General features: G+C 47.8%; 1 protein-coding gene across 1 annotated transcript in view; it reads left to right on the plus strand.

The window, feature by feature from the left end:
- LOC8029987 (retinal dehydrogenase 1) overlaps positions 1 to 11,350 on the plus strand; it is a 38,980-nt gene extending 27,630 nt beyond the window's left edge. The window contains exons 8-12 of the mRNA XM_029991761.4: positions 2,855 to 3,039; positions 5,366 to 5,688; positions 6,205 to 6,279; positions 10,565 to 10,604; positions 11,206 to 11,350. Of these exons, the coding sequence (XP_029847621.2) occupies positions 2,855 to 3,039; positions 5,366 to 5,688; positions 6,205 to 6,279; positions 10,565 to 10,604; positions 11,206 to 11,238 (656 nt within the window). The 3' untranslated portion in view covers positions 11,239 to 11,350. The remainder of the gene's footprint in view (positions 1 to 2,854; positions 3,040 to 5,365; positions 5,689 to 6,204; positions 6,280 to 10,564; positions 10,605 to 11,205) is intronic.

An 11,350-nucleotide genomic window follows, 5' to 3' on the forward strand; every position in this document is an offset into this window, starting at 1 on the left:
CACGCTAGCGGGTGTGCAGCTGCACTGATTAAACTTCTCACCTACAACGGCGACACCAGAAACCCATTGAGGCTGCCTGTCTTCCCGTGGCCTAAGCAAACACATTCACTATTCTCAACGGCTAGAAGTATAGTTTAACAAAATGCGGTTTCTTACGCTAGATTTTGTCATAGTATACCTCGAGCGATGATGTTCGAAGGTAGAGCCGAGTGTTTGCACAAACAATGTTCTCCAAACGCCTTCTGCGTTTTCTGTTATGCTAGTTAGCGCAATCCAATGATGACCGACGGTACTGCTCCTAGCCCCTCAGCTTCCTCACGGAAGCTACTGAAAACCGACACGGGTTTTACTCCATGTTTCCCCACCTCGATTTCTTTCCAACCGAGTTCATTAAAAAAAAGGCAAGAGAGGATTACTCTTAACAAGTGTCAAAAAAATGAAAGCCGTTTACAACTCCCTGTAACGCCGGATTAAAGCGCAGCTCTTGAGGAGGAGGATGGAAGGGTACTGAGGGACTGGATGGAAGGGTACTTACTACTAAGGGATAGATGCCTCCTTGAGGTCTCGTGACCTCGGGGGTGGTCACGTGACAGCAGGCGTTCACGTAACCTGAGGGGATCACGTGACCTGAGGGAGGTCACGTGACCTCAGGGGGTAACCCTCATGACTCTCGTGAGGCCAACCCTCGTGACCCTCGTGAGGGTAACCCTCGTGACCCTCGTGAGAAAACCACAGTGACCCTCGTGAGGGTAACCCTCGTGAGGATAACCCTCGTGACCCTCGTGCGGGGAACCCTCGTGAGGGTAACCCTAGTAACCCTTGTGAGGGTAACTCTCGTGACCCTCATGAGGGTAACTCTTGTGAGGGTAACCCTCGTGACCCTCGAGAGGGTAACCACCATGACCCTCGTGAGGATAACCCTCGTGACCCTCGTAAGGGTAACTCTCGTGACCCTCGCGAGGGTAACTCTCATAACCCTCGGGAGGGTAACTCTCACAACCCTCGTGAGGGTAAACCTTTATAGGGTAACTGACCCTCGTAACCCTCGTGAGGGTTACGAGGGTTACCAGAGTTACTCTCACGAGGGTTTCGAGGGTAACTGTCGTGAGAGTAACCTTCGTAACCCTCACGAGGGTTACGAGGGTTACGCGCGCTTACGCCGATGCCGACGCCGCTCAAGCCGGAAACGGGCGCCTAAGAGCTGCGTTCTAAAAAGCCGTTTACAACTCCCTGTAATGCCGGGTTAGAGCGCAGCTCTTGGGGAGGATGGAACGGTAAAGAGGGATAGGATGTTAGAGTACTAAGGGACAGGTGATTACCTGAGGTCACGTCACCTCGGGGGGGTGGGGGGCGGTCACGTGACCTCAGGGGGGTCACGTGACATCAGGGGGAGTCCCGTGACCTCAGGGGGTCACGTGACCTAAGCGGGGGGTCACGTGACCTCAGCGGGGGCTCACGGGACCTCAGAGGGTATTCAAGACCCTCGTGACCCTCGTGAGGGTAACTCTTATAACCCTCGTGACCCTCGTGAGGGTAACCCTCGTAACCCTTGTGAGAGTAACCCTCATAACCCTCGTGAAAGTAACCCTCCTAACCCTCGCGAGGGTTACGAGGGTTGTTACCCTCACGAGGATCACGAGGGTTACCCTCGTAACCCTCGTGAGAGTAACGCTCGTAACCCTCGTGAGAGTAACCCTCGTAACCCTCACGAGGGTTACGAGGGTTGCGCGCAGTTACGGTGACGGTGACGGCGACGGCAACGGCGACGCCGACGCCGCTCAAGCCGGAAACGGGCGCCTAAGAGTAACGCTCTAAAAACATATTCAGTACAGCTAAAAACAAAAAAAAAATGCAAGTCATTCTTTACGGGAAGTGTCCTGGTCGTCACCTTCAGCTTCGTGTCTTCGCCACTACAGTCTATCGTAGGCTCGGTACAGTCTATCATAGACTCGGTGAGGACCAACACCACCTATACACCGACACAGTGTGTACAAACAAGCCCGCATTTGCCCACATCGGGTGTGGGCACTGCGCGTGCGCAGAAACCAGATTCGCGTGAGGCGAAGCTTCTGCGCATGCGCAGTGCCGACGGCAGCGCCACCGCAGTGGCGTGACGTCAGTGAATTGAGTTGGTCTATACTTCGTTCCATCTTACGTCCAGACGCAGCAGACGCTACGAGCTGATGGGACCAATTAGACAGCTCCAAAAGCGCAACGTCATGGTGTTCGTCGTGTTTCTGTACGTGTTTTATCATCGCTCAACCAATCATAAACAGAAAGGGGCTAGTGACATGTGCTGTTTATGCTGCTTGATTGGTACCATTAGCTCATAGCGTCGGCTGCCTTTAGACTTAAAACGAAGCATAGACTAATAAAATTAACGCATGTGAACAACCTTCTCTAGTGCCATGGAACGTTATCACGCCAAGACATCGCCAACACATCAACTGGGCCCAAACCTTACACCGTGCGTCCATCGGTGCACCGATTGAACCCGACACCGAGCCGAGCGCTGACGCACCGCTCGTGTCGTTTTTGTTTGCGCTCGATCGGACTATGATGATGTCAATGTTCTAGCACATATGGGCTTTGATTATTCCACGTGATGTCGATACAGGGGCCTGCTAGTACAAAAGGGAACAAAGTGATTCCTTTTGTCGAATGCCGTCGTAAGCGATGGCTATCTCGGAAGTTCCACTCACATCTTTCACCATCTTTTTTCGTGCGGAGTATGAGATACCCAATACCTGTGGACAGGTAGAAGAATGAGGAACAATGCGCTGCCAACTAGTTCAGTAGATGGGGTCAAAGGATTGCTAACTGGCCCAAGTAAATCTTACATTTTATTTTCCAGTGGACCTCGCGGTTACGCTGGCGCACCACACGGTCTTCGCCAACCAGGGACAGATCTGCTGTGCCCCGACACGAACCTACGTGCACGCCGACATCTACGACAAGTTCGTGGCCAAGTCCGTTGAACTCGCCAAGGACAGGGTCGTGGGGGACCCATTTGACGAGCGCAGTGTGCAGGGACCGCAGGTGAGCCTTTCCGATTCCGAAACGCGTCCGTGCAACACCGTTGGAGGGGAAGCGACATCCTCTCCAGTGTTCGCTCTGCTGAAGTGTAGAGAGGTGGGAGGAGCTTCCTGGAAATCGTCCCCGATTGGTGTGTTTAGCTTCCTATCCTCGCCCGTGCATCAAAAGTGGTCCCGAAGTGGCAACAAATAGGCTACTTTCCAGGCAACAAAGAGCCAGGCGACAAAGAGCAAGGCGACAAAGAGTTCCCAACAAACGGACCACTGCTATTTGCTCCTGGAACGCACGTCTGGTCACGTCAGTATCAGCGCGGTCCAAGATGGCTACCAGGAACGCTGGTATCCACTCAAGGGAGGCGAATGGTCGCGCTGAATGATGGGAAACAATGGCGGCACTTGGATCAGCTGCGAAAGCGAGACGCTAAAAAAGCGCCAAAAGAGCAAGAACGGGACAAGCACACGCAAAAGGCCGGTGGTTCAACGCAGGCTGACGAGCAGGTGAGGCAGCCAACACCAGAAGACAGCGCCGGCAGCTCCAGTGACCGATCGAAAGCAGAGCTGGCCAATGACTCAGCAAGGCCCCGACGGTCGACGTGCGAGAAAGAGACGCCGGGTAGCTTGAATTTTGTAGGGGGAAGGGTATGAGTAGCCGGACTACGCCACGGGCTCCACAAGTGAGCCGGACGATGACAAGCAGCCCTGGCCCAAATCGCGTTCTGCGAGCGCTCGAGTGACCAAACCGGCCATGACAAACCGGGCTGCTTATGTAGATAAAACTTTTGGGTTTCTTCCACCCTTGTACGGTGCTCCAGTTTCTCCAGACACGGTGGCTCTAAGACGTTCTTAATCTACTGGAAGTCCATAGAAAGAAAAGAAGGCTCCTGGGGCCCTAATCTACACGGAGGGACCAAGCGGGACCTAGACATCGTCGCCTGCTGCGATTGGCCAGCTCCGAACCGCTGACCAATCGCAGCGGGCGGCAATGTCCCGGACCCTTGGTCCCGCTTGGCTCCGCTTGGTCCCGCTGTGTAATTAGGGCCCCTGGAAGTCTTTAGCTGTCACATTGATGCTTCCAGAAAGTTCATTTTTAAAGACAAATTTTTGTTCGTGGGGCGCTAAAGAGTGCCTGCCCACATTTTCAGCGCCTTTTACCTCAGCGAAAAATGCTGAGTCAGTGAGCTGCGACTATCTGCTGAGTCGGCAGCCTTGGGGCTCACCACAGCAGATAGTCGCACTCACAGGCTCCAATTACGCCCTGCAGAGCTTGGGAAACGTGAACTACAGTGACCCTCTAACAACGTGAGCAAGAAATGCGGTCGGTGCCCTAACGACAAAAGTCACACCGGTATGTTTCTGGTGGGTTCCGAGGCATGACGAGAAGGTGGACAGACTTGCAGCAGTGACCCATCAAGAACCCCCCATTGGCTGACGCATCGACAGACCCTCTCAAAGAGCATTATGATGTGCGAATCGACATAAAAAGCGGGAAACCATGCAGAACCATATTTGCCGAGGAAAACGAGAGCTGCCACGTGCGAAGGCAACGATTCTGCGTAGACACCGAACAAAATGAAGAAAGGGCTAAGCCTTACCTGCCCCGACATAGAGACAGAAAACCATATACCGGTGTACACAGTTCAAAGAGCACAGATGAACAAAAGATTGCAAGCGCAGGGGTACCAAGACTTACCACACGACATCTTGTTCCCAGACGGAACACTCCACAAAAAGACACTGCGAAATAGACCTTTTTATGGCGCGACTTCTGCCCATGCTGCATACCTTACTGCTATGCTAACAGACACTCTACAAAAAATTTGGACGTAAAAGAACACAGGGGTTCTTCGGCTTGTCCATATTTTGCACCATAAAAAGTGCTTTTAATCACCCCTAGAAGGTTTCTTCGTGGGAAAACTTTAAGGGTTTTTTTTAAGCTCCTTTTATTATGCAAAAGAGTCCTTCATCTTCCAGTTGCCTTTCTAGTGCGCCAGGGGTCGATTGTGCTTGAGGCGAAACCGTTCTTTACGAGTTGAAGGAGTTCTTGGGGCGTCAGAGAACCTTGTAAGCACAAACTGTTTTTTTTTTTTTTTTGAGTGTAGGGAACGTTACACAAAAACCAGCTACTATCACTACTATTTCTACTAATAATACTATGCGCGGGGGCTTTTGGGTCGCGCCGCGCAGCCATGACGGTCAGTACATAACTGCTTGTTGCGGAACTAGTTTGTTTTGTCATTTTCCGAAACGGGTAGTAACAAGAAAAATCCCACGGAGTTCACGCTCTTGCCTTTGCGCACCCTTCCAATGCAAAAATGTTTTTGAATTTCCAGATCAGCGAGAGACAGATGGAGAGCATCCTGAACTACGTCAACATCGGGAAAAAAGAAGGGGCCAAGCTTCAGTGCGGCGGACGTCGCCATGGAACCAAAGGCTTTTTCGTCCAGCCCACCGTGTTCTCCGACGTCACGGACGACATGAAGATCGCCCGAGAGGAGATCTTCGGCCCCGTGCAGAGCATTTTCAAGTTCCACACCACGGATGAAGTGATAGCCAGAGCCAATGACACCATCTACGGCCTAGCCGCCGGAATCGTCACCCAAGACGTGACCACTGCACACGTCGTGGCGCAGGCTCTTCAAGCTGGCGTTGTGTGGTAAGGGCCCAAGTCGCATATTCTCCCTATCCTGCCCTTCTTCTGTCCCATTGTGAAAACCACAAACCTCTAATGACTTCTTTAAAAAAAAAACATAGACCACTCCACTAGGGTCAGAAAAGAGAGAGAAATGAGCATCCATATTTGAGAGGTTGCGGTAGTAGGGCCTTTTGGAACTGCCAAAACCAAGAGAACGGCGCGTTCCCCTTCCCTGCTTTTTTTCCCCCCGATGATTTCGTTGAAATATCGGGATGTATATAGATAGCGCTTCCCAGAGGAACCGTTTAAACTATGCCAGACATCTACAAAAATATTTTCTACAATTTTAAATTTATTTTTTTCTTTGTTTAACCTAGACGACAGATTACACACAGATTAAGATTGTGTGGCTAAACATATTTGACTGAGGTTCAAAATAAACAAATACCTCTATTTTTTTATTTAACCCAGAAGTCCTGTCTTTGCGCAGATTTAACAAAAATCCTCATATTGTTTTTTTTTTTTTTTTCCCGACAGGATCAACACATTCCTCACGGTTGCCACGCAAGCACCTTTTGGCGGTTTCAAGATGTCCGGAATCGGCACCGAGCTGTAAGTGCTTATGTGCGGTCACCCATTCCTTTGTCATCTGACCCACAGTCAACAGATTTTGCTGGTTTAAAAATTTCCCAACACGCATAAATCTCTAAGTGAGTTTACTTCGTTATGTTTGCACACCTGATCCAGAATGTAATGGCTGCCTGGCCTCGTCAAGCGGTCTTCACGGCTTTCGTTGTCAAGAAAACTGCAACATTGAATACGCTGAAGAACGAAATTAACTTTTAAATCTTCCAAAATCTTCAAAATTTCAAAAATGCGTCTAGTGGTAACATCGCTTCGGCAGTTAGTGCTTTGGAGTGATCAGCACATATCCAATCTTTTAGACAAGCGGCGTCCGCCCAGGGCGCCTATGGCTGCTAACGCGAGAGGGAGCAACCGATCAAAACTTGTTGACGAAAATAATCCCTGGAGAAGGGGAACAAGAGGGACAAAGGACAAACATTAATCTCCAAACACAGCCATGTGACTGGTGAGCGACCGAAAAAATCCGCCTGGTCCGGGTATCGAACCCGGGACCTCTCCATTACAAGTGGAGAGGTCCCGGGTTCGATACCCGGACCAGGCGGATTTTTTCGGTCGCTCACCAGTCACATAGCTGTGTTTGGAGATTTATGTTTGTCCTTTGTCCCTCTTGTTCCCCTTCTCCAGGGATTATTTTCGTCATTATTGTCCAGCTCGTTTGCACCTTTGTATTTAATTGCATTTTAATCAAAACTTGTTGTTGGCCTAGTTGGTTCATGATGCAGTCTAGAAGTTTGTGCGCGACACAAGAAACAATCACAAGGGAGTTTGTCCCTTGTGATTGTTTCTTGTGTCGCGCACAAACTTCTAGAAGCAACCGATGCAGCCGTTGTCTCCTCCATTCGTCGAACGCAGCGCCACATGCGGCCGTCCGCCTTACCTTTTAAGCACAGCGTCCCCCACTGGCACTGGCCTCGCTTTTGCCACTACTTCCCCTTCTAGAACATGGTAGCCTGATTTAGCGGGGGATTCGAAACTGGCGTGTAGGCCACATGGTATCAGGTCACGTGACGTCAATTTCCCCGCTAAATTTAGCGGCAAATTAACGTCCCGCGACCTACGCACCAATTCAGTTTCCCGCTAAATGTAGCGGTGAAATTGGCGTCACGTGAATAAATACGGCAATATAGTTTCTCCTCTAAATTTAGCGGGAAAATTAACGTCACATAACCTACGCACCAATTCAGTTTCCCCGTCAAATTTAGCGGAGGAATCTACGTCACGTGACCTGATGTCACTTGATGCTAGAATGTTTCACGTATACTGTCAAGACCGGTTATAACTAAGTTAGCGGGAATCGGAAATCACTTCGCTATATCCGCTATTTCTTTATAACCAACTTCGTTATAACGAAGTGCAAAAGGGAATGGGGAATCACGATCACTTCGCTGTGGACGCTATTTCGTTATAACCGACTTCGTTATAACCGGCGACAGTACAACACAATTTCCCAGCAATCCCCCGTACAATTATTTTTTTGTAAATGCAAATGTGGGAAAACCTTATGTATCGGTAGTGTCTTTCGCCGCCATGAACCAGCAATATACCTGAAAAGCGAGGGGAGACTTAATGTGGCCACGCTTCTTGCGTCACGATTCGTCCTTTTGGTGTACTTATAGGCGAATTCCTCAATCCCCTTGATTGTGGAGCGGTAACTTAAGGGTGACCTGCGTGTCTTAAATTATCCGAGCCTATGTGTGATCTTGTTGGTCCCAAATTTAGACATGCATCGAGTCATTAGCTTCATGCAAGGTATGAAGTGTCTTGAAAACAATTTGTATTGCTCAGAGATGGGCGGTATTTCAAATGCAAAAATACATTTGAGTATTTTATATGTGTCATCGATTTAAATACTCAAACATTAAGTATTTCAAATGCTTGTATTTCCAATGCTGCCCAGATACAATTGTGGCACCGTTCTTCGTAATCAAAAGCGATAAATTATGAACCCTTCGCAACACGAGTCATACATAGAGAGCATTAAACTTGCTCCACTTCACTCATATAAACATAGAGAAAAAAAGATAGAGCAGAAGAAGGAACGCATTGGGTACAGTAATTGACTTTTTGGTAGACTGGTTTAATTTTTTAGACGTCGGATTAACGACTTGTTTGAAAAGTACGGGTAGTTTTACCTTCCATTGAGCCTTTCAGGTTAAACTCGTACTAAATGCATTCTGCTTCTTGGTGTTTTACCCACCTATTTTATACACCTTTGCAAGTGGAATCCCGGCTTAACCTCGAACCGCGCGCCAAGGTGAGGCGGACCTACTCTCCAGCCAGGACGTTCGCTGGTTGTCGTACAATGTTGCCAAGCGTCTCTCGCCGAAGCGTACACCACTGAGCGGAGAAAGAAATTAAAAAAAAAAAAAACAATTATAAAACGTACACGTGTCGTCTTCGACAGCGAAATAGCAAGGAAAATTAAATAAAATGCCTAAAGCGGTAACAAATCGAAAATTTTCAAAAAGATCTAAATGTCTGAAGGCGCTCTCTTCAGAATGCGCCAAAAGTCGCATGGTCTTTGCATCAACGATGGCTGCGCTCGCGGCAGCTCTGGCTTCCACAACATGCAGGAACAGAGGCTGCGATAGTTATAGACGCTTTGCAGCAGCTGTGCATGGGCGCCGCCATAACTGACCTTCAGTTTTTGTTCCCCCTTATTACGTTTACTTCACTTCATTATTACCATAGCAGGCCAGGTTATTGACATCTTAAATTTTATTCTGTCTTGCTCCTCAGCATTGGCCTTTGTGGAGGCTCGTCCACGCCAATTTCAGTGGCTCGGTATCTCGGTAAAACAAGAGAAGGTCAGCAATGGCGGCTGTATTCTGGCGCGTGTGTAAAGCGTCTATAAAGTCAGCTCCAACCCTGAAAGATGCCCCGTCCTACAATATGTGACGCTACGATTCTGTGTGGATACCTCCTCCTGCGTTCCGAGACAGTAAGTGTACCGCTAACGTAAGCCATCGGCGATGCAGCAAACGGCACCATCTTGTCATCGCGCACCCCAGTGACGTGCCCCTGGCGCACCCCAGCATGGCGGAAACGGTACGGGGCGCCAGCATCGCTCAAAATGGCAGCGCACAGGAGCCTCTCTTGCAAACGTGTATATAACGAAAATTTTTATTTTAACGTGACACGTTTTTTTGGCTAGGTGTTTGGCGTTTCGCGAAGCCACAAGGTGAAGCCTGGATAAAAGCGTGGCCGCGAGGCTCGACTCTGATTGGTTGACGGGTGTGAGAAAAAGAGTGAGGTGCTCCAAGCTGATTAGTTAACGGGGAGGTCATGTGACCAGGGGTGGAGTGAGGAGGAGAGATGGGCGAGCAGGCGAGGTGGGAGGGGAGGACTGAATTAGAAGGTCCTGGATGATCTCCAGGTTTATTGTTTCAAGTGTACACCCGCCACGCGTTAAATTATTCAATGAAGAGCGCCGTGAACGTATAGACGCTTTAAACACGCGCCAGGTTGAGCCGCCATTGCCGACCTTATCTTGTCTTATCGAGATGCCGAGTCACTAAAGCTGGCGTTCACGAGCCTCCACAAGGGCCTATGCTAGGGAGAAGGAGGCAGTAACATCTAAAGTGGCAATAACCTGTCCTGCTGTGGAAAATATGAAGTGAAGCGAACGGAATAAGAGGAAACAAAAACTGAAGGTCGGTCATGGCGGCGCCCATGCACAGCTGCCTGAAAGCGTCTATAGGGCGTCTGGCTGAACCAACTAGACGAGCTGCTAAACCATCATATAAACGTTAGAACATTTCACATATGCCACACAGTTGGCTAGCGATTCGCCATGCGTTTTTAAAGCTGCAACTTTCCTTTAAGCGCTTCATTCTTGGTATATAGAAACTCCATTCTTTTTATTTCGGCAGTCTTCTTTTTTTAACACGAGGTTAAATGTAATTTGAAGATGCCAGATTATGGGGACAAAATTTAGTTGTAAAAGTATTTAAAGATGATCAAGTACGCTCGTTGTGCTTGCATCTTGTATTTACATACTTAGGTATGAAAAAAGTGTAATTGTGTTTGTATTTAAATACTTTTACTAAAATTTGTATTTGTGTTAGTAAATAAATACATTTCAGTCGGAATATTTTATATTCGTATTTCGATACACTTTTGAATGTATCTTTCCCATCCTTATGGTGTTGCTCAATAAATTGGTCGCACGTTAGAAAAGTATAATTTTATTTTTATTTTCTTTGCCGGGTCTCATGTTTTTGTACTTTTTTATTATTCTTTTTTACTTTAGGGGAGAAGACGGATTGCTTGCGTACACCCAAGTGAAGACGGTGAGTGAATTTATGTCGCAGCTTTTGTAAAACTGTTTGCTCTTTAATTTTATACTTTATTATGTGAGAAGTGCAAAGTCATTTCCTTTTTTTTTTTTACTTATTTCTTCCGCGATAGCTGGCGTTCGCGTGTAGTTTCTTTATTTTTCTTAGCGATTATCTTAAACATCTTGTTCAAACATACTAGCACTGCTCTCTTTACGACAGGTGGCAGAACTGTCTTACGTTGTCAGCAAAGAAACGCCTTTTATTTGCGCGTGTGTGAGCTGCATCAGAATTTTAGGCATATTAAAAAGATAGAAACAAGACGTATCCCACGAGCTATTTCTGCGTAATATCTTTTTTTTAATGAATGCCGACGAGAGAACGTATGCTCTTCGCATTTTGCAACCTTTAGTGTTTAGCACTCGTTTCACTTAATCAGTGTGCCGTTTAAATATATTTGTGACCCCTGTAGCATACGTTTTAATTGTCTCGGCGTTGTTTCTGCGTTCTCGTCGAACAAGATTTAATTGATAATAATTTTGGCATGCGCAATTAGACAAATAAATGCCTCATCACTTCCAAATTTAATTTTCTTCTTTTCTTTTTTTTTTTTTAGGTCGTCACTGCAATCCCACAGAAGATGTCGTAAACACTTGGCATTTCGTGCCGGATGTTATGAGTTATGTCACCCCTCAGGGATTTGAGATACCATACTCGTGAAAACCAAATAAAGCTACGCTGTACCATCTACCTAAATATTT

This window comes from Ixodes scapularis, unplaced genomic scaffold (genome assembly GCF_016920785.2).
Source record: "Ixodes scapularis isolate PalLabHiFi unplaced genomic scaffold, ASM1692078v2 PGA_scaffold4__175_contigs__length_147842914, whole genome shotgun sequence".
Taxonomy (NCBI): Eukaryota; Metazoa; Arthropoda; class Arachnida; order Ixodida; family Ixodidae; genus Ixodes; species Ixodes scapularis.